We start from the raw sequence: 27,740 nt of genomic DNA, 5'->3' as shown, positions 1-27,740 counted from the left end.
TTAGCATTTTAACTCTCTGCACGTTTTAAAGTATCGCAGATCATTCCTGATTTTGTCATTTCACCTTTTCATAAACGACTATGAGGTGTGTGTTTGTTTGTAGAATAAAATGGCGCATAAATTTGACAAAGCAATTAAATAAAGAAATAAATATCAGATGCCACAACTCAGGAATGCAGTCCAAAGATTCTTTAATGAAACAACTTTCTTCTCACCCTTTAGCCCTTAAAATCACCCCTGAAAACTGCCCTTAAGCAGAATAAGCACCGCCATTTTCCTAGAAAAATAGGTGCCGGAACTCACCACAAACGCCTCCCTTGTTCTCTTAGAATGGCACCAACTGAGTTCCAGCTGAAAAAAGCCCTGATTGCAAGATCTAAAGATGCGCACAATTGAAGATACAGCCCTGTGCATGATTGACCCCAGACCACTACAGAGAATATAGAGAAATCAACCACCCGGGTTTCCCCTCCTTTCCCCCTTCTGAGCGAAGCAAAGGGACCGCTCTGGCTTCCGTCGAAGGGTCTTCTCCAGCCACCCGAGGTTCTCAGGCCAAGTAGTTCAGGTTGCAGCACCACATGGCAAATTTCTGTTTTTTTAAGAAAAAAGGCCAGAAGAGATTGGGTGAGGATGATGAACCTCCCATTTCGCCACTGGATTCCACCCTCTTCAACTCAGGCCCCTGTAAATTCTGGCACCTGAGGCAGAAAACCCAAACAGTGGACACATGCACTCGGGGGAAGGGGAATCGGGGCCCCTGCATTACGTTAACACCCATGTCGCCTTTGTAAGAACTGCATCATTTAGTGTGGCAGCATCCACACTTTGGAACTCCCTGCCTATGGACATCAAAGTGGCAGGACTCTTTTTGGCACCTGCTAAAAACATTCTTCTTTAGACAAGCCCATCCAGGTGCTTAGAAAGCTGGCGGGACTTTTAATCTGTTTCAGTAATTAAACTTTCCCTAAGCATTTGCCTTGTGCAATTATATTTCTTGCATTGTTACACATTCCTTGTACACATTTTCTTTTCTCTTTTTTGCAAGGCCCCTTTTTCCCAATCAAAGAGGATGTATAACTTTTATCAAATAATAAACTCGGGGCACAATTCCTTTGGGAAGTTCTCCTGCACAGGCCCTTTTGGAATGAACGGGGGCATGGGGGGGGAAGGTGGCAATGGAAGGAATCCTGGCCAACTGGGACCCTTTCAGGACACAGTAAAGGTAAAGGTAATGGGATCCCTGACCATTAGGTCCAGTTGTGGCCGACTCTGGGGTTGCGGCGCTCATCTCGCTTTATTGGCTGAGGGAGCCGGCGTACAGCTTCTGGGTCATGTGGCAAACCAGAGGAGTGCATGGAAACGCCGTTGACCTTCCCGCCGGAGCGGTACCTATTTATCTACTTGCACTTTGAGTTGCTTTCGAACTGCTAGGTTGGTAGGAGCAGGGACCGAGCAACGGGAGCTCACCCCGTCGCGGGGATTCGAACTGCCAACCTTCTGATTGGCAAGCTATAGGCTCTGTGGTTTAACCCACAGCCCCACCCACGTCCCTCGGGACACAGCAGAAGGGACATAAATGAAATGAAACTTTACTATGGGAAGTGAAAAGCGGAATGGGTTGGAGAGGGAGCCTGACAGGGGCAGCTAAAGAGATCCTTGGTGGTAGTCAAGCTATAGCCAAAAGGTAGACCTTCCTCACCCCAGACTCCCCCCATTCTCATGGCTACTAGCCAGAATGGCTCTGATCTGCCTCCAGAGCTGGAGTTAAAATATCAGAACAGAATAAAATTCAAACAAGCCTTTCCAAGCTCAACATCAAGAGGCAGGGAGTTCCAAAGGGTAGCTGCTGCCACACTAAATGACCAAGTTCTTACAAATACAGAAGAGGGATTATGGGACACTGTGCCCCCCCCCATTATTTCCCAATTCCCCCATTTCTTATGTCCCGCATGCTCTCTCACCCAACACTGGCATACAATTTAAAGTCTCTCTTCTTACCGGGATAACAATGACGTCACGGCAGAAGGAACAGGCGCAGTTTATGGGGAACGGCCAGGGGATTCCGCCTCCCAGCCTCTCTGCAGGAGAAGACGGGGAATAAAAAAATTATCATGCATTTATGGCTGTGCCCACATCACAAGAGCCAAAGACTGATACCTCTGGCATTTTTGCCTTGGAGCACTTACGATACGATACAATATCTTTATAGTGGTACCTCTAGATGCGAACGGTATCCGTTCCAGAGCCCCTTTTGCATCTATAAGCAAACGTAACCCGTGTCCGCATGTCTGTGCGTGTGCGGGTCATGTTTCGGCGCTTCTGCGCATGTGCGTGACATCATTTTGAGCGTCTGCGCATGCGCAAGCGGAGAAACCCGGAAGTAACACGCTCCGTTACTTCTGGGTTGCCACGGAGCGCAACTCGAATGTGCTCATCCCGAAGCACATTCAACCAAGGTATGACTGTATTGTCATTGTTCCATACAGAACAATGAAATTGAAATTCTACATAAGACATTCAACCCCCCCTAAAAACTCTGAAACCCCATTTTAAAATATACTATAGAGACTCTTTATGCTGAGTTTAGAACCAGAATTGCATTTGCTTAGAAACTGATTCTCAGGCGGCTAGTCCTGTTCATTATAACCCTATATCTTCTTCCAGAAGGCAGAAGCTGAAAGAGATAATTTCCGGGGTGCGCACTATCCTGCGCTATCTCTGCAGCTTTCTTATGGCACCTGGAAGCATGGATTTGATCCAAGGTGGGAAGAGTGCACCCAATTCTTCTCTCTGTGGTCTTTAAAACCCTGGACAGCACTGTTTTTTCTCTGGCCGTGCAGCTCCCCAAACACACACACAGACCATAAGTTAATGCACTCTCCACAGTGCAATGGTAAAATGCCGTCAACAGGTCCTTTGAGAGTTTTTTTTTCGGAGGATTCTCAGAAAATATAACCTCTGCTGTGCTCTCTTCATCAGGTCTTTGCTGTTTCCCCCCCAGGTTAGGTCTTCTCTCAACTCCATTCCCAGAAATCGAAACACCGAGACCTGTTCCACGCACTTCCCCTCAGTTATAAGTGGCTGAATATTCCATTTACATCTCCTAAAGTCCACAATTATCTCTTTTGTTTTCTTTAAGTTAAAGAGTAAGTTGTTTTTCCTGCACCACCAAAGGAATGAGGAAGGTGGTGGAGTAAATTAAAGAAATCAAGGCATCAAAAATAATAGAAGGGCATAAAAAAGCAACACGGTATATCTGGGAAAGACTTATTGTTAGGTTGGTAGAGAGCTTAAGACCATTAGGAAAGCCAAACTCCACTATATACTGCAGAGAGGGAGTCTGGCCTTCATTTGACGCAGATAAAGTCCCACCAAACAGCTTAGGTTTTTTAGAGTCCTCCAAGCATTTGGCAACACATAATATTTGAGTTATTTTTTTTCTGCCACGCTTTTTATTTTTATTTTTACCCACACGGAAGTTGCCAGTCCCGCAAGGTTTTCCACTGGGGGGCAAGTGAGGATTGGGGGGCCGCTGACATTCATGTCAAGGGTCCCCGAATGCTGGAACCTTTAAACTGACCATCCCCTAGATTTCGCTGCGGTGAAGTCAGAAGGAGATGCTTGAGCCGGGGCAAATCTCACCAGCCGTCTCAGCAAAACGTGCCCCTGAGCGACACTCACCATTGAATAAGTTCTGGCAGTGTGGCCTTATCGGAAACAGTTCCTCTATCACGGAGCCCTGCGAAAAGAAAACCCTCCACGCGTCAAGAGAGAGGCAGATGGGAATCATGGAACTTTGGACTTCAAAGGGGTCCCCAAGGGTCATGTAGTCCAACCCGCTGCGTTGCTGGAATCACGTCTAAAGAATCCATGGCGCATGGCCATGCAGCCTCCAAATGAAGGAGAATTGGGCCCCCTTCTGAGGCATCACGCCTTTCCTGCATTTGCCCTTGCTTTCCGTATAGGGAAGAAAGGGAGTGGGGCAGGAGGGTGAGTGGGAGACCACCAGCCCTTGGGCCAAAGGGGTGGACTAGATGCCTTTTGGGGTCCCTTTCAAAGCAACTGGAAGCAGACTGGGGGAAAGGTAGGTAAGTAGCACTTCTACCAGGGTGTGTTGGATCAAGAGCCCTGAATGGCACAGATCGAGAGTTGGGGGCTTGGGCAAATGCTATAATCTTAGAGGCATGAAGACCCCAAGGAAGACCAGATAGCAGGGGGAGAACCATCAAGCCCAGAAACCGCAAGATGCAAGGCGGGAGCGTATTCTCTGCATTGCAACCAGCATCGCTTCAGCACCAGTTCCACTCTGTCATGGCTTCCCCTCAAGGAATCATGGGAATTGTAGTTGGATTTCAAAGCTGGGGGGGTCTCTGCTAGAGGTCCCTGCCACCCTCAAAACCACAGGGCCCCGATTCCCTATAGAGAGGGAGGAGATGTGTCAATCGGTTTAAAATCTGTGCGGTCAATATGCCCTGCAACGGCCTGGGCAAAAATCCATGAGATGTTGATTTCGCCTGACTAAAAGCTGGAGGGTGGGGGGAAGGGCTGAGTGAGGTGAGCTCCATCCATGATCCCCGCTGCCCCCATTAAATCACCCGATACTTACAGAAATTGTGCAAGGTTTCCCGCTGCAAGCAGCTGTAATCTGGAGGTCGCTGGGGAGAGAGGAATGAGCCGCTGTGATGCGAGGGCAGAGCCACCCATCCATTCCCCAACTTTCAATCCCAAGCCAGCCCCAGGTCTCTTTGCCACTTCCAATCTATAGGGCCTCTTTCCTTCCTTGCATTCACAGCCTGAGTCCTGCATCCCTGCTTTCTGAGACAGGCCTCTCCAACATCCGGGGACCTTTCCAGAGCCAGGAAAAGTCAGGTTGTGTGCAGGGAGAAAGAAGCGTCACGTGTGCCCACAAACAATGCTCTCTGCCCCAAGCCCACCACAGCTGCCCACTAGGGCCTCCATGCACAGTCCCAAGGGACCTAATCCAAACCAGGGAACGGTTCCTTGCATGCATTACCTTATTAGATCCACCGACAACAGCAGCAGTCCTCTTTGGCAGTCAATGGCTGGGCGGAGAATTATTCTCAGTCTCTGAAATTGGGATGCAAAGGGCATCAAAGTCAAACCGAGGGCCAGGGGAGATTGAGAGGAATCCGGGGTTTTTTTAGGATGGAAGAATGAGGAAATCCCGACTAAAGAACAGTGGCAAGAGAAACTGATGGATTATGTGGAATTGGCAAAATTGACACATAAACTACGTGACAAGGATAACTGTGACTTTAAAGAAGAATGGGAACCTTTTACAAAGTACTTAAAGAAACAACAAAATGAACTGGACTCCTTGGCAGGTTTGGAATAAACATTCACAAACTCTTTATCAGTAATATAGGTAAAGGGTATAGGAACCCCTGACCATTAGGTCCAGTCGTGGCCGACTCTGGGGTTGTGGTGCTCATCTCGTTTTACTGGCCGAGGGAGCCGGCGTTTGTCCACAGACAGCTTCTGGGTCATGTGGCCAGCATGAGTAAGCCGCTTCTGGCGAAACCAGAGCAGTGCACGGAAAAACCGTTTACCTTCCCACCAGAGCGGTACCTATTGATCTACTTGCACTTTGACGTGCTTTCGAACTGCTAGGTTGGCAGGAGCAGGGACCGAGCAATGGGAGCTCACCCCGTTGCAGGGATTCGAATCGCCAACTTTCTGATCGGCAAGCCCTAGGGTCTGTGGTTTAACAGAGCCACCTGCATCCCATAAAGCGAAATAAGGATGTGCAAAATTAAACGCAAAGCTCAGGTTGCACAGAGGAGTGGCTCGTCTTTCACCAATTTATTGCCTTTCATTTATAGCTGTGTGCTGGTTGCTTTTAGGAGCCTAGAGAGCACGTGTGCCTAATAGTTCATCTTTTCAGTACAGCAGGGTGGGGAGATCGGGGGAGACGCACTTCTTGTTGAGACCAAGGAGCAAAACAAGAATTGGGGAGGGAAATAGGTGTAGATAAATTCTTCATTGAGGTTTTCAGAAAAGTCCACCCCTGATTTGGGGCTCCTGAAGAGTCACTTGCCCGGTGTTTTTACTTACCGCTGTGGCTTGAAGGAGACCAACAAACTCTGACTGGAAATAGCCAATATCGATACGCAGCTCAGCATCAAGAATGACAGCGTTAGCAGTAAACTGGATGGAAATGCTTGTGCACGAGTACTTCAGCAAAGAAGGAAGATCCGCTGGACAGTCAATCTGTGGGAGAAGAGGGTAGATGTGATCTCTCAGGATCATCTATCCTGGATCTGGCACATGTCATCAGTGGGGTGGAAGTAATCAATCAATCAATCAATCAATCAATCAATCAATCCTTATTACGGTCCAGAGACCCAACAAATCGTTACAAAGCAATGCACAATTCTGACAGCCTACCTCCAGGTTAAACAAGCATTTTGTTCAGACTTAAAGATAGGGATCATTGGTTCTTGCAACCACCGATAAAAACTTTGCCACTGCTAATGTTCTAGCGTTTGTCCGGTCTTCCAATAGGAACCTGACATAGTGAGCCTCTGATTTTCCTGGGAAACGTACCAGCGAGGGTAATATCAGTTCAGCCCCGGCTTGCTCTAATTTGCTCTAATTTTCCCGCTAAACCCCAGGAAGCGCTTTCTGACAGGAAGAGCTGTTGGACAGTGGAACAGACTCTCTTGGGATCTGGTGAACTCTCCCTTTTTGCAGGTTTGTAGGCAGAGGTTGGGTGGCCATCTGTCAGGGAGGCTTTAAGATGAGATTCCTGGACATGATAATAGATTTGGATGGCATGCCTAGCTCTGGTATGGAAAAGCAAAAGTGCACAAAGGATTCCACAATCATTTAATAAGAAGATCACTGTTTAAAGTATGGGAGAAATACAAAGATTTATTAGAACCCAAAGCGCCATGGTGGCTATCACCTATCGAAGTACTATCACTTAAAATAATGGGTGGAAAAGGAGAGTGGCCAACATAAAGATAACTGTTGGTGGAACAAGAGGGGCAGTTAAAACTGAAAGAATATGATGAAATAAGAGAACATCTTCAAGGCTGGTTACATCATAGACAATTACAGGATATATTTAAGGAGGATAACTAAAAAGGCTTCTCATATTCGGCTTCCAACTTCCAAAAGGAAGTGATAGAAGAAAACACAAAATTATTTTAAAAAGGCATATAATATCCTTTTGGAATGGGAGACCAAAGATGAAGAAGTAAAATCAGTATTGATTAAATGGGTGCAAGATGTAGGACATAATATACAATTTCAATAATATACAATGACCCTGGGTGTCCCTTCCAGCTCCACCGCTCTATAATTCTATGAAATCAACTTATCTCACCAGGAGATGCTGGCTTTTTTGTTTAGAAATTGCTCGTTTAGAAATTGCTAAACATTGGTTTTCTGCACCTGTTGCTCTGGTCAAGAAACTGACCTGCCAGGTCAGGGAGGCCAGAGGCAATATCTCCCCATATGAGATGGGACAATCAACCGAGACAACCTCCCCAGACCCACAGAAACATCTGGAGAGACTTATCGGAGAGATTTCAATACACATCATAAACTTGTTCTAAGCAGCGATTCCAGCTATAAGCTGCTGCTGTTTCTTGTATTTTAATTGTGTTTCTCTTACGTGGGAAAACAATAAAATGCTTTTGAAAAAGCCAGCCCAGAGGATTCTTCACTTTCAGTTGGAGCTGGCTTCACAGTTTATGTGACAGACCAGCAAATCCTGATTCAGCTGGCAGTCCTTCCTGTCCCCATTGAAGCCCCTGAAAACAGCTGCAAAACTGCTCCATGGACAGAGCGGAGAGATGTGCTGGCGACAACACAGGCACTAGCCAATCGGCTCCCGCCGCGCAGCTTCAGCTGAACCAAGCTGCAAACTTGCAAGGCTGGTTTCCAGAGCTTCTCCTGGGGAGAGGAAAAGGGTATCGTCGTCCTGAACTTGTTGAGGGGTGTTTCCAAAGTGGTCGTTATCGCTCCCAAAATGTTGTGTCCATCGCTCACACACAGGGGAGCCAAGAAGCTATTTCGACAACTTGCCGGCCCATGAACAAATCTCTGAAAATCTCCCCACCCCCTGACACACCCAAAGAACATCTCACAGCCAAGAAGAATCACATACCTCAGGGATGTGGCTCATTATTAAAGTGGTGGTCACAGTCGACTGTGGAAAGAAAATACATCTTGATTATAATGTTCTGCCATGCCCCCCCCCCCATGCTGGGCTCTGTTCAAAGAGTCAACCAGGAGATTTCTTAAATTAAAAGAAATTTAAGGATTATTTAGTAAAATATTCTAAGATAATATAAGTAGTAATATTTCTGAGTAGCAAATTGGCTTGGGAGTTAAATGTTTTAATTTGTATGACACTATGGATAGAAGTGAATATGATAAGAAAGAAAGATATTAATTGATTAAGTTAATCTTATTGGAAATTAGTATTGGAAAACTGCTACAATGAAATATATGGAAAATCAGCTGGAGGGATTTGAGGACGTTAACTAACAATGGTAATAAAAGTGGGAGTATAATAGTTAGGATGAATGTTTGTATGTTTGTTTGGTTTTTTATATCTTTTTTTTTCTTTTTTGTTTATGTTTGTTATAAATTTGGAAAATCAATTTAAAAAAATTGGGGGGAAAAGGAGACATGCTGTCTGAAAGGATGTCTCCCTGGATACTTAAACTGAGGCTTGAGATTGTGCGAAGCCGCAGAGAGGAGAAGAAGAAACGGGTGTCCTGTGGCAAATAGCACCGGATACTACCCTTATATTCATGACAGCGGCTGGATCTAGATTGATCTTACAGAACATTATTTTTTAATAACGTTTAGAAGGCTGAATTTCCCATTGTCGGTGGCGCTCTGCTCTGCTCTGGTGTTGACCCTCTGATTCACTGCTTCCTAAAGGTGGTGGAGCAACTTGGGGGGGGCATTAGGGTTTTGGGGGGGGACTAAGAGGCAAAGGGGCAAAAGGGCACTGGAGGTGTCAATGACTTCCAGACTTTGAAAAGCTGGTAGCCCTGGATCAAGTTGATCACCTCGGGTGCATTAATTAAGCCAAACGAACAAATAAATTGGATTGTGGATAAATGTGCAATTAATTGTTACTGGTTTGGATTTTATTGTGTTATTCTCTTCCTGGGCAGGTTGTGCAAACCGCTGCTCTGAATGATGCTTTTTTAATAGGGTAAGGTTAGGGGGCACTGGGGTTGAGCTTATGGACTCAAGGGGGCACTGCCCCCTCCCAAATGGTGCCCACTGCCTCCAGCTTGTTGTCAATTGCCCGGGGAAAGGGCCCTCATTGTGCAAAACTCACCTGGGTGAGCTCAAGCTTGAATAATCCTCTTGCCAGCAAAGTTGAAAAGATGTTGCCCATGTCAGCTTCGTTAAAAAAATAACAGATGTGTCCGTCAGGGATGAGGGTGGATGGCGGGTAGTAGATGGGATAGGTGGGCCACGGAACCACAGCTCCTCCGCAGATCATTTGAGGCTGCAAGGAGAACAAGAGGGGAAATTCAGTGGGACCCAACTGCAGTCGCTGTGATGGCCTGGGATTCGGACTCGGAGGCTGAACCTGAGGGATCCCAGCCTGCACAGGATTCCCCGCCTCCAGAACCAGCTGAGCCGGGGCTGGGGCTTGAGCCTGAAGGGTCCTCACCTGTGCTGGATCCTCAGGTGCAGGCGTCAGCTGAGCCTGCTCTGGCTCCTGAGGTGAGGGAGGACCCATTGCCTGCAGGTGCTCCACTCTCAGCCCCGTCAGAGGAAGCGGAGGTTGCCTCTGGGTCCGGTAACCCTCCAGCCTCTCCTGAGCTGCAGAGGCTCAGGGCAGAGAGGCGGAGGGAACTAAGTTCCTGCAGGAGGAGTGCTCGCCTCCAGGCCAGGAGAGGTGAGTCACCTGAGGATTGGGGCCGCCCTATGCCTCGGGGCAGATAAAAGCCGGCCAGCCCCAGTCCCAGGGTGCGGGAGCAACATTGTTGGTTGCTAGTTCCTGCCTGAACCCTGTCCTGCTTTCCTGTCTGAGCTCCTGACCCACCCTGGCTCCTGGCTTGCATGCCTCTACCGCCGTTTGCGCCAGCCTCTGAATCATGGAACTCCTACCTCGCTCGGTTCGACTGCTACCTCCAAGCCAACGAGCTGACGCAAGTATCACAGGAGCGTAAGCGGGGCCTATTCCTCAGCCTCTGTGGGCCTGAGGTGTTTGAGACGGCCCGAGCATTGGTTGCGCCTGAAGCAGTCCAGGCAACACCGTGGGACACGATCCAAGAGAAGCTCCGAAACCACTACGCACCAAAGCCGTCCAAGATTGCTGCCCGCCATGCGTTCTACCACCGGAACCAGGCAGAGGGGGAGTCAATCAACAATTACACCACCGCCCTGCGACAGACGAAGGTCCAGCCTGGGCACAGCTTGCGGTCCTGCAACTCTGGCCTCAATGAGGAATCTTGTCACGGGCACGGCCTCAGAAATTTGTGCCCGGGGCCATGGTCCCCCTGGTGCCCCCCAAGCTATGCCTTGGGGTCCCTTCCCCCTACAATTCTATGAGCAAGACAGTTCCAGCCTCTGCAGCAACAAGGAGGTGACCCTATTATATTGGTATGCGCCACCCCAATCTCCTAGTGGGAAGAGACTCCAGGGGGTTCCAGTTGCTTCATAGAATCATAGAATTGTGGCGTTGGAAGGGAACCCAAAGGTTATCAAGTCCACCCCCCTGCAATGCTTGCCCGGGTTCAGTTTCCTTGGACCGAAGGTCAGTGGCTTTATGGCTTTATTTTCACTTATATGAGTCCAAGATGGAGCGGCTCACAGCATTAGTTGTGGCTCTCCCAACCTGGCTCATTCTTTCGGGATGCTTTGGGGACGATTGATTGGCAGCAAAGGTCCTTGTCCTGCAAAGACTAGTTCCGCAATAGAATCCTCTGGTTCTAACTAGGTCTGGGATTATCAATCTATAATCCAAAACCAGTTTGAAGTCGGACTTCCGGAGGCGGCGCGAAGGGTAATGGCTGCCCTTCCCTAACCGGGAAGGGAACTCCGTCCGAGATCGGGTCGTCCGCTACGGCGAAGCGGAGACCCACACTGGAAAACTGCAGGCGGCAGAAGCCTGCAGTCTTGGGACCCGGCGGGCGCCAGGAGCTGCCCCCGAAACGTTGAAGGAACCCCGTAAGGGGCTCCGGATCGCGGAGGAGGCAGCGGCGCTGAGGGTCGTTTCGCGATCGGCGGAGAGAAGCCGCGAAGCCGTTGCCGGTGAGCGCTGACCTTTCTTCCTGGATTTGGCACTTTGAAAAACAGCAACCCGTGAGTAACAGAGACTTTCAATCAATTTGAGACCAAAAGGCAATTGAATTTGGCTGAAAGCGGAGGACGAAAAGAAAAAGGAAGTCCGTCTTCCGCTGCCATTGAATTTCAAAGCAAAGAGCTGGAGGAGTGGAGGCTGTAAGTGAATCTTTTATTGATTGGATCTGAGCATTTACTGAACTGTATCTAAAGGCAGAAAAGGAGTGTAAGCATTGGATTTATGAGTTAGCATGGACTGTGAAATCTTCCTCTGTTGAAGTTACAATTTAAAGAAGGAAACCAGGGGTTGGAACTGCCTGGTAACAGTAGCAATCAGTTTGCAGACCCAAGCACTTTGATATATAAATTGGAAAAATTTGAGAGGTTTGGACTTTGTTACTTTATAACATCAACTGAAGTACCAGCAAGCACTGTTTTGAGACATTGTGTTTTTATAACACCAACTCTGCTAAAAATTTAACATTTGAAGGCTTTTGGACACTAAATTTTACTATTTTTTGGGTAATCCTCCCTGAAAGACATTTTAAGCTCCCCCTAGAGGTTTTTGGACTTAACAGCAGTGATATTGTTTTACTTTCTATTTCTTGCCTTGTCGGCTGAGTGCTGCACCTGGGCTGTCTTTTTCTCATGGGAACAACGCAGCTTGACCTTGAATACCAGATAAGTTTGGAATGAGTGGCGCAAAGAAAAAGGAGACCAAAGAAAAAGAACAAAGACCAAGAACGAGACAAACAACTCTAGCCTCAACTTTACAACAATGCAGATCGTCTGTGCCTATTTTGCACTCTGAGGAAGAAGCTGCCTCCTTGCCACAGGCAGGGGGAGGAGAGACAGAGGATTTACAATTGGAGGATATGGCCTCAGGATCAGCTGCTTCCATCTTAGAAAAAATCTATGAAAAATTGGAATCTTTGGATAAGAGAGTGGAATCTTTGGACAAAAAGGCTGATGAGCAAACTGCGAAAATAGACCAGAACACAGAATGCCTAAATAGATTAACTGGGCAAGTGGCACAGAACACTCAATCGATTGCAAAATTGGAGGAGGCTTCAGGGGAAAACAGGAAGTTGGTTGAAGACACTAGCCAAAGACTTGGAAAGTTAGAAAAAGAGGTAAGACCACTCAACAAACAAGTAGGTGAACACCAGACCTATCTTTCGATGATTGAATTGAAAAATAGGGAGACCAATTTAAGGATAAGATCTGTACCCGAAGTAGAAGAAGACAAGCTGGCTGAGTTCCTGACTAAAATATTTTCTGAGCAGTGGAAACTTGAGGAAAAAGATTTTAAAATTACATCAGCTTTTAGACTGGGAAGACTGATAAGAAAAGACAAGCCCAGAGACTGCTTGATAACAGTGAGATCAAAGGAGGAAAGGGACAAGATTTTGGGCCTACATTACAGAAAATCACTGGACATTCTGGACAAAAGAATTGAAATTTATAAGGATATTCCTAGACAGCTTTTGGATTTGAGATCTGAATACTTGGAACTAGCAAAATTACTGAGGAGCAACTCAATCATCTTTAGGTGGGACTTCCCTCAAGGACTATCTTTTACTTTTAGAGGGAGGAAGATTAAAATTAGAACATTGGAAGATAGAGACAAATTTCTGAATCAGTACGGAGAAGACCTTCATAAAGGACTTGGATCATTGGCGGAGCCTGGAGCACCAAAGGAACCGGCACCCTTGGATTCTGAAGACAAAGTACCACCCCCTGAAAAATAACCAGATTTATACAGGATGTCTCTGCAACTTCTGAGCTGGAACATAAATGGCTGCAACATTCCGGAAAAAAGGAAGAAAATCTTTCATATATTAAAAAAGGAACAATTGGACATTATTTGTTTGCAAGAAACACATGTGACTAGGCTCCATAGAAAAGTTTTGGTAAATAAAAGACTCGGCCAGGAATTTATATCTTCAGATAGAGTAAAGAAGAGAGGGGTGGTGATATATGTAAAGGAGAGCCTTTCACCTAAATTATTATTTAAAGATGAACATGGCAGAATTTTGGCAGTCGAAATACAACATCAAGGAGAAAAAATTATGTTATTAGGAATCTACGCACCAAATGAAGGGAAATCGGAATTTTATAAGAAGTTGCATGAGAGCATGCTGGAGTATCTGGACTTTGACAACATCATTATGATGGGAGATATGAACGGGATTGTATCAACTAACATGGATAAGTCGCAAAGTCAAAAAGTTACTAAAGATGGCAGACTACCAAAGACCTTTTTTGAAATGACAGACAACATGGATTGGATTGACATTTGGAGAATGAGAAACCCCTTGGGAAAGGAAGGAACATTCTTCTCTGAAGCCCATCTGACTTGGACAAGAATCGACCAAATATGGATTACTAGAGGTCTGGCACCTAAGGTCAGAAAAGTGGAAATCTGCCCAAAGACCTGCTCCGACCATAACGCTTTGAAAATGGATTTGACATTGTTACCAACCGGCTCCTTCCGATGGAAGATGAATGACAATTTATTCAGAGATCAGGAGATTACTAAAAAGGCCCAAAAAGTTTTGAAGGACTATTTTGAAATAAATTTGAACACAACGGTGGAAAAAAGAACAATTTGGGACGCAAGTAAAGCCGTGATGAGAGGGTTCTTAATACAACAGAATGCCATTAAGAAAAGGAAGCAAAATGAAGAGAAAGATAAGATTTTGGAGAAAATAAAAGAATTAGAGAAGAAGCTAAGAGTAAATCCGAAGTCACAGCCGATTCTGAGAGAAATTAAACTTCACCAGGCACAATATTCTAAACTGATAAATCAGGAAATAGAATGGAAGATTAAATCAATGAAACAAAAAACGTTCGAATCGGCAAACAAATGTGGGAAACTGCTGGCTTGGCAGTTGAAGAAGAGACAGAAGCTGAATATAGTAACAAATTTGGAAATTGAAGGAAGAAATATCCAGAACCCCGTGGAAATTAGAAAATCTTTCCAGAAATATTTCAAGAAACTATATACTCAAGGGCCGCAAAATGAGGTTGAGATTGAACAATTTTTGAAAAAAAACAGTCTTAAAAAATTTACACAAGAAAATAGATTACTCCTGAACAGTCAAATAACACGACAAGAAATTGAACATGCCATTCAGAACATGAAACTGGGCAAATCTCCAGGGCCAGATGGCTTGACCTCCAAGTATTATAAGACAATGAGTGACTATTCGATTCAACCTTTGATGGAGGTCAGCAATGAAATTCTGCAGGGAAAGAAGGCGCCGGAATCGTGGAAGGAAGCTTTCATCACGTTGATACCAAAATCAGAAACTGAAAAGACACAACTCAAGAACTACCGCCCCATCTCCCTTTTAAATGTGGATTACAAAATATTTGCTGATGTTCTAGCAGGCAGACTTAAAAGAGCTTTAAATGAAGTAATTCATAAAGACCAGGCCGGCTTTCTCCCAGGTAGACATATGTTTGCAAACACAAGGAACATTATTGACGTTTTGGAACTTTTGGAAACAAATATAAACACTAAAGCAGTGCTGATTTTTATAGACGCGGAGAAGGCCTTTGACAACATCTCCTGGAAATTCATGAAGGGAAATTTAAAAGAAATGGGAGCGGGGCGGGGTTTTGAAAATGGGATTGATGCAATATATTCAGAACAAAAAGCTAAATTGATAGTTAACAATGTGGTAACGGAAGAATTTAAAATTGAAAAAGGAACACGACAAGGCTGCCCGATTTCCCCTCTGCTGTTTATTTCAGTTCTGGAGGTGCTCTTGAACTTGATTAGAGGTGACCGGTTGGTGCAGGGGATTCAGGTCGGAGCGAAACAATATAAACTTAAAGCTTTTGCAGATGACTTAGTTTTGACACTGCAGGAGCCAGAATCTAGTACGAAAAGAGTATTACAACTGATACATGATTTTGGTCAGGTGGCGGGATTTAAGTTAAATAAACAAAAGACGAAGGTGTTAGGGAAAAATATGACAGACACAGAGTCAGAACGGTTTCAGAGAGAAACAGAATTATCATTGGTGAAGAAGGTAAAGTACCTAGGGGTCAACATAACAGCCAAAAATCTGAGTCTATTTAAGGATAATTATGAAAAATGCTGGTCTGAAATTAAGAGAGACTTGGATAGTTGGGCTAAACTGAAGCTTTCTTTGTTAGGCCGAATCGCTGCCATTAAGATGAATGTGCTGCCAAAGATGTTGTTTTTGTTTCAAACATTGCAAATTGTGGACAAAACGGAGTGTTTCCGGAGGTGGCAGAGAGATATTTCCAAATTTGTCTGGCAGGGCAAAAAGCCCAGAATCAAGTTTAAGATATTAACAGATGCAAAGGAAAGAGGGGGCTTTGCCCTGCCAGACTTAAGGTTATATTATGAAGCCGCAGCTTTCTGCTGGCTAAAAGATTGGCTACTTCTCGAAGACACTGATGTGTTAGACCTGGAAGGTTATAACAATGCTTTTGGTTGGCATGCATACTTGTGGTATGATAAGGTTAAGATCAATAAGGCCTTTAAGAACCATATAGTCAGAAAAGCAGTGTTTAATGTCTGGACAAAATATAAAGACTTACTGGAAAATAAAACTCCAAGGTGGCTCTCACCTTTGGAAGCTAAGGCCTGGAAAAGACCCAATATGGAAGCCTACTGGCCAAAATATTGGGAACTGTTAGAAAAAGACGGAGACAATTGGAAATTGCAGAGTATGGAGAAAATGAAGGATAAAGTGCGAGACTGGTTACATTACGCTCAGATTAAAGAAATTTTTAAAAGTGACAAGAAGCTAGGGTTCCAGGTGGAGAAATCGAAGTTGGAAACAGAATTGTTAGAACCAAAGACTAAGGTACTTTCAAGAATGTATAACTTGCTGTTGAAATGGAATACACAGGACGAAATGGTTAAGTCGGCTATGATAAAATGGGCGCAGGACATTGGGCATAACATTATGTTTGAGGACTGGGAAAGGTTGTGGACCACTGGGTTGAACTTTACTGCATGTAATGCTTTGAAAGAGAATGTAATGAAAATGATATACAGATGGTACATGACCCCAGTTAAACTTGCCAAAATATACCATTTGTCTGATAACAAATGTTGGAAATGTAAAGAAAATGAAGGAACATTCTTCCACCTCTGGTGGACTTGCCCTAAAGTGAAGGCCTTCTGGGAAATGATATATAATGAGTTGAAAAAGGTATTTAAGTATACCTTTACCAAGAAACCAGAGGCCTTTCTTCTGGGCATTGTCGACCAGAAGGTGCTAAAGAAAGACAGAACATTTTTTATGTATGCAACAACAGCAGCAAGGATATTACTCGCTAAGAACTGGAAAACTCAAGATCTACCCACACTGGAAGAATGGCAGATGCAACTGATGGACTATATGCAACTGGCGGAGATGACTGGCAGAATCCGAGACCTGGGAGAAGAAAGGATTGAAGAAGATTGGAAGAAATTCAAGACTTATTTACAGAAACATTGTGATTTAGTGGAATGTTAAGATGGATGCTTGGTTATAAATAATTGGCCATCACTAAAATAGATCAGAATTTGATGATAAGAGAGATTAAGAGAAACAAATTGGTAGGAGAATTATTTTATTGTATTTAAATAAGTGGTTACAATTTGGAAATAAGATGATAATTTGCTTGACAAAAATTTATTAACGATACAAGTGGGAGCGGGAGATGTGAGGAAGTTTAAGGATGGTATGAAATTTTGTTAAAACAAAGCAACATTGTTTATTATCATTGTATTCTCTTTTCTAAAAACTCCAATAAATATTTATAAAAACAAAAAAACAAAACCAGTTTGAAGTCCATATCATGATGTCGGTTCCATAATTTCTGGCCTGGCAGTTTATCGTGAATCATGATGTGTGTTAGCTCAAGGTGATGTATCATCCCAAACTGGTTTGAAGTCCATATTGTGATACTGGTTTCGTAATTTCTGACCTGCCAATATATTGTGAATCTGTGTGCGCTATCCAAAAATCATGATGCGGGGAAAACTGTGAAGCCAGCCGATGCCTGTACATAAAAGGTAAAGGGACCCTGACCATTAGGTCCAGTCATGGCCGACTCTGGGGTTACAGCGCTCATCTCGCCTTATTGGCCGAGGGAGCTGGCGTACAGCTTCCGGGTCATGTGGCCAGCATGACTAAGCCGCTTCTGGCAAACCAGAGCAGTGCACGGAAACGCCCTTTACCTTTCTGCTGGAGTGGTACCTATTTATCTACTTGCACTTTGACGTGCTTTCGAACTGCTAGGTTGGCAGGAGCAGGGACCGAGCAACGGGAGCTCACACCGTCACGGGGATTCGAACCGCCGACCTTCCGATCGGCAAGTCCTAGGCTCTGTGGTTTAACCCAAAGCGCCACCCGCGTATGCCTGTACATAGCTTGATCCTTATTTCAGGCATAGTGATTTATCAGTATATTGCAATGTTTAGCTGGTGATATATCACAATCTTGAAATATCGCCCGGCCCTAATTCTCGCCCTCCCTCCCTGCATCCCTCATCCAGACTGACCCCCTCTGAGCCTGTAACAAACCTCCTAGAAGATGAAGCCACTCACCACAAAAGGGAAATCCAGGTAGGCAGAGTTGATTTGAGGCGGATAGGGCCTTGTGCAGATGTACTGGCAGCCTGTGAAGAACGGCGTTGGCGCTGGGGAGAAAGATCAGGAGTTTTCCAAAGCTGGACCACAAAGCACAGCAGAACAGTAGCCCAAGCAGGGATGGCTGGCAGCTCTTGCGACTGATGGGGCAGGAGGCCGGGAGTCGGGCAGTAGGTGGCGCCAGAGAGCCAATATCACGCAGAGGCCACACAGTCTGGTCTCCATCTTGCCCCCTACTGAGTTCTGCAAGGGACAGCACTGAGACTAAGGGGTGGGGGGTGAGAGGCGGGACCAACCTCTCGGCTAGAAGTACATGATAGGCAGGGAGTTCTGAAGAATAGGGACTTTCACCCCCCCCCCAAAAAAAAATCAAAATGAAACTTTTTCCTCTCAAAACCTCTACTTAAAAAAAAAAAAAAAAAGGAGAATCCCATAGACTGGGAACCAAAGACCTATCTAATGCTAGACCTCATTTTGGACCCTCAAACCATCAGCTTTAGCCTCCTCCCTGGTGACCTCATTCCTAATGCCCTTTTGTGTCCTCTGCGTTGGCCAAAACCCATTTGCGTTCATTTTCAGAGCAGAGTTCAGCTACGTTATTGGTTTCTGCAGTGGCCAACTCTGGCCATCACTGGGTTACTGTGAAGGCATAGAGTTTTACCTTACACTGGCTAAATATCATCTTATTGTGCCTGTTCTAATCTTCTAATCTTTTGCATAGCACTTTGGAATTTTTAAAAAATATAAAAGCGACTCGTAAGTCTTTTAAGTAAATGAGCGGTGCACCCCATTAGCGCTTACGAAGTTGGAAGCCAACGATGATGTTCAGTTTCGTCATTATCTTCTGGGCTTGGCCACAGACCTGCAGAAAAAGAGAAGGTCCAGTGGGTCAGAACCTTGGAACTCCCTGCCACTTGAGATCAACCAGGTGCCTTCATGTACTCTTTTGGGGACCTCCTAGATGTGGGATGTGATCCACTGGAGCACTCAAGTACAGCATTACCTGTATTGCAAGAGTGGACATACAGGGGATGATAGTCCAGCCAGTCAAACTTCCTGTTCCACTGGTCTGGAGCGTCCTCCCTCTGCATGTGACCTGGGAGATGGGCACAGCCCTGGCTGACTCCATAAAAGAGCCGAGTCATGCAGCGATCTTAAGCTTTCTCTCTCACACACATTCACCTGCTCTCCTGCGGCCATTTTGTTCTCTTAATGTAATTTTGCTGTCTGCTGGCTCTCAGACAGCAGCACAGGAGCTCAATCTCCATGTGAGACGAACTCACAGGTTGTTATGTAACTACCAGCTAAAGCCTGCCTTTCAGGGATCAAATCGTGAACTGAAATGTGAGTAAACGTCTTCAAAATAAATTGAAAGAATTGATGCTTTTGAATTCTGGTGCTGGAGGCGACTCTTGAGAGTCCCATGGACTGGAGGAAGATCAAACTTATCCATTCTGAAGGAAATCAGCCCTGAGTGCTCACTGGAAGGACAGATCCTGAAGCTGAGGCTCCAAGACTTTGGCCACCTCATGAGAAGAGAAGACTCCCTGGAAAAGATCCTGATGTTGGGAAAGATGGAGGGCACAAGGAGAAGGGGACGGCAAAGGACGAGATGGTTGGACAGTGTTCTCGAAGCTACCAGCATGAGTTTGACCAAACTGTGGGAGGCAGTGGAAGACAGGAGGGCCTGGCGTGCAGGGGGTCCACGGGGTCACGACTAAACAACAACAACAATAAAGCACAGATGCACATGAGACACCAGATTCCCCTGAAGAGAGCATTGCAGAGGCAGAGGCCTCCGATCAACTGAATTTGTTTCCTGGTTTTTTGGAACCCCTTGTTGATGTGGGGCTGCTAGCAGAGGGGAGATAAAATGCTCTGTGAGACCTACCACAGGATTCAGCACAGGAGCCAGGATTTGCGCCACTACTGGCAGCTGCAAACTACAAAAAAAGAGACCAGGAATTAAGTTAGCAGAGAGGTTCTTTGGAATCCTGCTCCTCTTTCCTTTCTTCATATTCTGTCGTTATTACTCATTTCATTTATGCATCGATTCCCATAACTGCAATTGAACCAGCCCCCCGGCAGAGATCCCCCTTGTGCCCTGCCAGCAGGGGGTGCTGGAGAGCATGGAGGGTGAAGATCAGATCCTGCTTCCTCACGGCCGGCCCCGCAGCTCTGGCAGAAAGTGGGTATGGTTGGGTTGCAATACTGCTGCGCCCTCTCCAGGAATGGGGTGCAGGAGTGAGCCCCTGCCCCACTGCAGCAGTGGGCTCCCTCCGCACCACACCCCTGGGGGAGGGGCGCCTTGCAGACCCCACCTGGGAAGCATTTTCATGCACTCCACCCCTGCATGGAAACTGTAGCCCTTAGCCTTTCCGGGTCTTTCTTCTTGGGCGATCCCTCGTAGCCGAGTAAGACTGTCTTCCATAAACACGGTTTGACCAGTGAGCCCATAAGTGACCGTGGAGGCCAGTTCTGGACCCACACCTCCTTCCACAGTGGAACATGCTGCTATCCTAGATCTGGTGATAGACTTGGCTGGAATCTCACACACCTTTGACGGCTCAGGGCATTTCCCCTTGTTGTGGGAAAGAGAGGCGCTCAACCCACCCCCACCTGTCCCCCCGCCAAGAAAAGGAAGTTGAGCATCACCTACTCGATCAGTGGGTCTATTTTGACTTCCACGTACTCCGAAGAGCAGGTGCCGATGCTCAGCCCCAAAGGTACCACCGCCAGCCGGACGGTAGCACAAAATGCGACGCTCACTGTGGCCGGTAGCAGCCTAAGCAGAGAGGAGAGAAAGGTCAGCTGCTATCCATCCCTGATTCGGGAGGCGAGGCCGAAACGAGGGCACTATGGCCACCACCACCCCAGACGAGGAACGGCTCAGTGGCCAGGCGTGCGCTCTGAACACAAATGGTCCCGGGTTCAAATATTGGCAACTTCAGATTGGAGAACTTCTGCCAGTAATGGAGCAGAATCAGATTTAGGGCATTGCCGGTGGTTCCTCCGCGCAGGGTGCCCAGCCAAGGGGGCACAGAATTGTGCAGATCTGTGATGGAGAAGATCCATTTGGGGCAGACAATTTTGGGGGCTGCACAGGGCGCCATATTGGAGGAATCAAATGGGATTTAGCTGCCCCAGCATCCCTGGCATCCCTTCACTCCCCCCCCCACCCCGTGATGGGTGAATCATTGCAAAAGACTGCAGTTTACAAGAAAGGAATAAGGAAGTGAGGTTATCTTGAGAGGGGGACTAATCTTGAAATTCGCTTATAAATCATGTTCCCCATCGGAGGAACCGGTGGGGTGGAATTCTTGTGATCTTCTTCCTTGCTTCTAAAAATTTTATAATCTTGCTCTGTAAATGCTCATATATCCTGCAACAATATTACAGGGTGGAACGTCCTCCCATCAGATGTCAAAGCGATAAACAAACACCTGACATTCAGAAGACATCTTAAGGCAGCCCTGTTCAGGGAAGTTTTTAATCTGTGACATTTTAGTGTCTTTTTGGTCTCTGTGGAAGCCGCCCAGAGTGGCTGGGGAAACCCAGCCAGATGGGCGGGGTACAAATAATAAATTATCATTATTATTATTATTACAAAGGATTACCTCCCCCCCCCCTTGAAAATTTAAGAGCCAATATTTTCAGCCTATTAAAGTGCTCAAGGAAATGGAATCTGTAAAATATAACCACTAATTTTACTCTTCGGTTTAATTTGCATGCAAAAGCCAGGAAAATGTCATTAGGAATGCTCCTCTAAACAAAGATGAGAAATGTCAAACTTTTTTTATTCCCTTCTCTTCTGCTCAATATGTCTTAGATGATAGATAGATAGATGATAGATAGATAGATAGATAGATAGATAGATAGATGATAGATAGATAGATAGATAGATAGATAGATAGATAGATAGATGATAGATATAGCTAGAGATACTTATTCAAAGATATACAAAAATACAAACCCACAGCAAAGTATCTTTTTATAATATACGGAATTAAAACAGCTACTTAATTGGGGGGAAAAACAAAGGCAGAAAGAAGGAAAAGAAAAGAGAGAGACCTTAAGAGAAAGAGAAAGAAGAGAACGATGGCCATATTATGAAGGTCCATCCAGCGCGCAGACAGCATGCAGTTAGATGACCAGGCAAAAAGCAGCTCCCGATCTTTCTCTGTGCCTTTAGCCATGCTGCCTGGGGATGATGTGAAATGACAAATCATCCGGAGAGCCACCCTCCCATCTGATTTTTCTTTAGCGCTCTTAAATGCAAGACAGAGGGTGTCATGAGTCAGGCCATGTATTCCTTTCACTCATTCTCCTGCATATTTCTTCTGGGCACGTGGAGATGTTCCTTCCCTTGCCTACTGAGCAAAGGCCAGGTTTGCCCCTTTTCACCTCTGGGGTTGCCTTTCCCACCCAGCCAGAACAGCCTGGCCCCTTATGCCCAGCAGGTGCCATGGGAACAGCAAGAGCTTTTCTGGAAGGGAAAGGGGTGCCAAGAGATCAGCACCCCCCTCTCCTCAAACCACAGAGGTCACAGCCAAGGGGAGAGTCCTGCCGTGCGCCAGCAGCCGGGCAGAGCGGACGCAAAGGCTTTTGCGGTTTTGTCTTCACAACTTTTGGCAACGAAGGGTCTCCCAAATCTGCCCAGCGACCCGGGATGCATCTTACTCACAGCAAAGAGCACTTGATCTGGACCACGAAGCACACAACCACGTCCACGCCATAGGGCGGCCTGAAAGACACGCTCACACGCTCACACTTCAGGATATCAAAACGGCAGCTGCAGAAATGGAAAAGGAGCTGTTAGGAGGGGGCTGAGCAGCGCCAGCCGAAGTTTCCACGACCCAAGGCAAACACACTCATTGCAACACAACCCTTTGCCAGCCATTTCCATTGCGGACGAGGGATCTACCGACTGTGGTCATCGCAAGCTCCGACGTGTCAGCATTTACTATGGGGTCTTGGGTTTTTTAGCCCCATGCAGATACATGCACTTTTGAAGCAATTCATTAAGAGATACGGGCCACATGATCTCCTGCAATGATTTTGCAAAGGTTTTTGCAGATAAAGTCACTCAGATTCGGGAAGAGGTAGACTCCACCGTGGGAGCAGGGCCGGGGCGGGAGAGCGCTAGGGTCCTGTCTAGTGGGATCAATTCCAATCTGTTACCTCTGAGGATGTGGACAGGCTGCTTGGGCGAGTGAAACCAACCACCTGTCTCCTTGATCCTTGCCCATCCTGGCTTATAAAAGCTAGCCGAGAAGGGCTGGGCAGGTGTGGAGGACTCCCTGGTCCCGAATGGGGTAACTGTGCCCCTGAAGGACCAGGTGCACAGCCTGGGAGTCATTCTGGACTCACAGCTGTTCATGGAGGTGCAGGTTAATTCTGTGTCCAGGGCAGCTGTTTATCAGCTCCATCTGGTACGCAGGCTGAGACCCTATCTGCCCGCAAACTGTGTCACCAGAGTGGTGCATGCTCTAGTTATCTCCCGCTTGGACTACTGCAATGCGCTCTACGTGGGGCTACCTTTGAAGGTGACCTGGAAACAACAACTAATCCAGAATGAGGCAGCTAGACTGGTGACTGGGAGCGGCCGCCAGAACAACATAACGTCAGTCCTGAGAGATCTGCATTGGCTCCCAGTACATTTCCGAGCACAATTCAAAGTGTTGGTGCTGACCTTTAAAGCCCTAAATGGCCTCAGCCCAGTATACCAGAAGGAGCATCTCCACCCCCATCATTCTGCCCGGACACTGAGGTCTAGCGCCCAGGGCCTTCTGGCAGTTTCCTCGCTGTGAGATGCCATGTTACAGGGAACCAGGCAGAGGGCCTTCTTGGTAGTGGCACCCACCCTGTGGAACGCCCTCCCACCAGATGTCAAAGAGAAAAACAACTATCAGACTTTTAGAAGACATCTGAAGGCAGCCCTGTTTAGGGAAGCTTTTAATGTTTAACAGACCACTGTATTTTAATATTTTGTTGGAAGCCGCCCAGAGTGGCTGGGAAACCCAGCCAGAAGGGCAGGGTATAAATAAATTATTATTATTATTATTATTATTATTATTATTATTATTATTATTAAGCATCTGATTAATTAGATGCTAGGAGAGGATCTATTTATTGGATATTATCCTTCCTTGCTCACATTTGTGAGTTCAGCAGAGTGCCATTCCTTTGCAGCTTAAAAGGGAAGCTTTGATAGGCCAGCTCTAGCCTTGAAGTTTCAGTAATCCAGGATGCTTTAAGGCAGGCAGGATTCTCCTGGGTCTCTCTTCTTAAGAGACTCCACTGGCATCCAGCAATAATCAATTCTGGGCCCATAGTCTTTGTACGGATATGTATAGATGCTAGGAGAGGGACTGCCACCAGGGGGCAGTGGGATTACCCAGGTTGGGGCGCTAAGAGGCAAGGAGGTGCTGGGGGGGGGGGCGCTGGAGTTGCAAAAGACTTATCACTGGATAACATTCATCCATTTGATTGAACAGCTTCATGTGGATTTTGAATAAATGTACAAGTCACCATGACAGTTTTGAATTTCACTGTGTTGTTCTTCTTAGTAGGTCATGCAAACCCCCATTCTGAATAAGGCTTTCTAGAGGGTAAGGCAAGGGGCATTGGGGATGGGCAGTAGCCCCCAAAAGTATGGGGACCACCGATTTAGAAATGTGTGGATTTCCGCATGTGAGGAGGTCTGAGCTGTTTGCTCCAGTCGCATGGCTTTAACCAGCCTCTTTTGTTTCAGAAAGAATGGAGTCTGAAACTAGCTTTTCTCTCCTCTTCTTTTACCTTTTATAACTAAGCAACATTTTAAACTGCCTGTGCATCTTTTCTGACTGTTGTATGGAAAAGCACATGAACCTGACCTTTGGACAGTTTGTAAGTAAAGCACTTTATGACTAACCAGACATGTGGCCCCTCTCTGTGCTAGGGAAGTGGGATAGCTTGGGGGAAGCTTTTAAAAGGGGACGTTGTGCGACTCACCAGAAGGACACATTTGAAAGGTTTCACAGCCTATATTTCTACACTTCTCTTTGTTGCGTGATTTGCCATGCTACATCTCTGCTGGGGGGGGGGGTGGTGTCTTCTCACCAAAGAACGCTTGCCCCAAACTTGGGTCTTGGCTTTCAGAATTCCAAGAGAAAAAAGAACCCGGAGCAACATGGAGAAGGGAACTTGTCTCCCATAAAAGCATCTAAACTAATGACTTCCTGGCAGGTCATTAGTTACTCACCCAACCAGGCCAGGAAGAGCGGGGACAGGGAGCTGTTGGATAGGACCTTGCAGGGATTGCGCCCAGTGATCTTTTGTGGAAAGGCAATCTGTAAAGACAACACAAACAGGAGATTATTGGAGAAGGGAGAGGCAAGGACCAGGTTCTTCAATGCACTGGAACAAGCCAGGGTTGGTGCAAGCCAGCAGTCTTCCACCTTCAGCATTGGGAAAGTCATGGCCGTGAGAAAATTTCATTTATTTAAGTAATTCAACTGAAAAGCGAGATATATCAAGCTTTTATTTGCTGTGGCGTACAGCTATTTGCAATCCTTGTTTTGCTGATTTCATTTAATATTCTAATTTTCTGAGATTGTTTATTTGAGGTTTTCATCAGCTGTACACCATGATCATCACAATTATAACAAATAAAGGCTTGACATATCTCGCGTTGCATGTCATGAGTCTATCTCATACATTAGTTTCACCTTTTAAGTTGAGTTACTGAAATTAATGAACTTTTCCACGATATTCCAATTTTTCGAGTTTCACCTGTATATAAAGCTGTATACAAAAATTATAATCAGAGGTCAGCTAGCTCTTACAGAAAGATGCCGTTCTTAATTGCCTGCTCAAGCCTGATGGAATAATTGCAACACGTTTTCAGCAGGTATCTGGAAGTTGTAACGTCTGGCTGAGCCTTGCCCGCCTGTGAAGGGAACCCATCTAGGAGAAGGAAAGTGCTCACCCGAAACCTCCACTGCCTTGCAGGGCATCTTTGGGAGAAGAAAAGGCTCTGCTTTCCTCTGGACCACATCAGTGGGGCCTCTGGGCATCCCAAGACCTCCAAACACACTGCCCAGTCTTGTCCCCCAGAAGTCACTTTGGTGCTGCTAGTGCAGCAGTTGGACTTCACCCCCGGAGGCACACTCCAATGTCTCCAAGACAGACAGGTGCCAACCACAACCCTATAGATGCCACACAGCTTCAGAATGCCTTAAAGGTCGTAGCTGGTAGTGCACAAGGAAAGGTGCAGGCCCAAGAACTCTCTGCGCCCTCACAAGACTACAGTTCCCCTGGTTCTCTGAGGGAGGGGAGGCATGGCAAGGAACCATGTCTGGAACCTGTTCGTATGGGTTGTTGTTGTATCCGAGAAGCACACCAAGTGGTGAGCTACCTGGGGGTATTCTGCAAAAGAAATAAATGGTTGGCTTGGGGATTTTAAGTGGCACATCTGCAGTAAGGGCAGCTTCACTTACAGTTTTCCAGCCCGGTTTGAGTGACTCTGCAGCCACTGATGCCCAAGGCGCCATGGAAGGAGAGGACGACACTCAGAAGGGCGACGCTCAGCAGGACGGTCTGGGCCATGGCGGCTTCTGCAAAGAGAGACAGCCAAAATGCATCAAAGGGCTTGGTTTGGCCTCCTTCATTAAAGCAGCCCGTCTCTAGCTCACAATTTGAAATGAAAGTATGTTTAATTACTCTTGAAAATGATATGTTGAAAAATTAATTTAAAATAACATTTCTTTAAAAATGGCACCCTTCCAAGTCTATCCCACCACTTCTTCTCGAACCACCCCTCCTCCCAGTCTCCTTACCTTCTGTTGCTGGCTGATCTGGACTGGGTGGTTGGTGGCTGCCTTGGACAGCCGTCCCTCAGGTGGCAAAAGGTGTGCATTATATAGACCAGCAAGGCAGGGCCAGTGGAGCCGAAAATTAGGAAGGCGTGGCCAAAATAAGAGCTCGAAGAGAGGGGTCGCGCTGCAAAGAGCCAAGCCACTTCAGACTGTGAGAAAAGGTTGAATGTGCTCCTTAGCTCTGAACAGGCCATTCGGACCAGGAGCAGCCTGGCTGGTGCACAACATGGGCTCTGAACTCAACGCTTGTTGAGTGTGCTGTCTTCGGTGAGCTTAGGGTAGGAAGAAAGAGAGAAAGGAAGGAAGGAAGGAAGGAAGGAAGGAAGGAAGGAAAGAAAGTCAGGGGTTTTTTTAAACAGGTTTCCTCCCCCAAGTTCTACAGGTTGTTTGGCTGCTATCTGCAAAACACATTTCTATCCATTAAGCCTGAAAATACGTTATTTTTCAGCTTCCAGTTTGACGCCATTTGTTCTAGATAAGAATCAGCAGCAGTTTAACTTTGAGGAGGCAATGAAGAGGTTCCATTAATTCCTTAGTTAAAGGAAAACCTATAGAATCCGCGCTTTCCAAGACAATGCGCAAACAGAGATGCTGGAGGCAGCTTTTGGAATTCGCATTTTCTTGACCATTGCAGTGCTGTTTGCCAGCCCAGGGATGCGCACAAAAACAAATATACCAGGGCAAACGGTGAATATAAATGCATGCAGTAGTAAAAACTACATGCAAAAAATATATGAGTGGGAAATTTGCACAGTGGGTGAAACTGACACTAAAAGTTTGATGTATTTTCATGAGGACTTAAAAAAAAAGATCACATGGAAATGTGCACAGCTGAACTCAAGACTGAAAAGTCAGAATGATTCACCCATCCCTAATTACATATTGTGTCTTTGCAGACCTCTTGTGTTTATATATAGTTGTAATTCTATTGATGTTTAGCTGTTTTTTAATGTTTGGGGGTCCCCCCC

General features: G+C 46.2%; 1 protein-coding gene across 1 annotated transcript; it reads right to left on the bottom strand.

Annotated features, from left to right (window-relative positions):
* Nucleotides 1-187: 187 nt before the first annotated feature.
* On the bottom strand, nucleotides 188-26,510 carry LOC309372969 (uncharacterized protein). The gene is made up of 15 exons (XM_081917087.1): nucleotides 26,395-26,510; nucleotides 25,158-25,245; nucleotides 22,599-22,706; nucleotides 20,574-20,699; nucleotides 19,806-19,857; nucleotides 18,716-18,776; nucleotides 17,873-17,964; nucleotides 9,332-9,505; nucleotides 8,138-8,179; nucleotides 6,076-6,231; nucleotides 5,015-5,088; nucleotides 4,607-4,655; nucleotides 3,682-3,739; nucleotides 1,999-2,078; nucleotides 188-589 (listed from the first exon to the last, which is right to left on the bottom strand). The coding sequence occupies exons 1-15, from the start codon at nucleotides 26,501-26,503 to the stop codon at nucleotides 548-550; spliced, it is 1,311 nt and encodes a 436-aa protein (XP_081773213.1). The 5' UTR covers nucleotides 26,504-26,510; the 3' UTR covers nucleotides 188-547.
* Nucleotides 26,511-27,740: the final 1,230 nt, after the last annotated feature.

The sequence above is a fragment of the Podarcis melisellensis genome (assembly GCF_964234715.1).
Source record: "Podarcis melisellensis genome assembly, chromosome: 6".
Lineage (NCBI taxonomy): Eukaryota > Metazoa > Chordata > Lepidosauria > Squamata > Lacertidae > Podarcis > Podarcis melisellensis.
This window is presented reverse-complemented; position numbering and strand designations above follow the sequence as displayed.

Coding starts and splice junctions, on each gene's coding strand:
- LOC309372969 (XM_081917087.1), bottom strand. CDS start 26,503: ATGGCCCAGACCGTCCTGCTGAGCGTCGCCCTTCTGAGTGTCGTCCTC. Junction 17,965..18,715: donor CATCGTTGGCTTCCAACTTC/GTAAGCGCTAAT, acceptor CTTTCTCCCCAG/CGCCAACGCCGTTCTTCACA. Junction 590..1,998: donor GTGACGTCATTGTTATCCCG/GTAAGAAGAGAG, acceptor TTAAAAAAACAG/AAATTTGCCATGTGGTGCTG.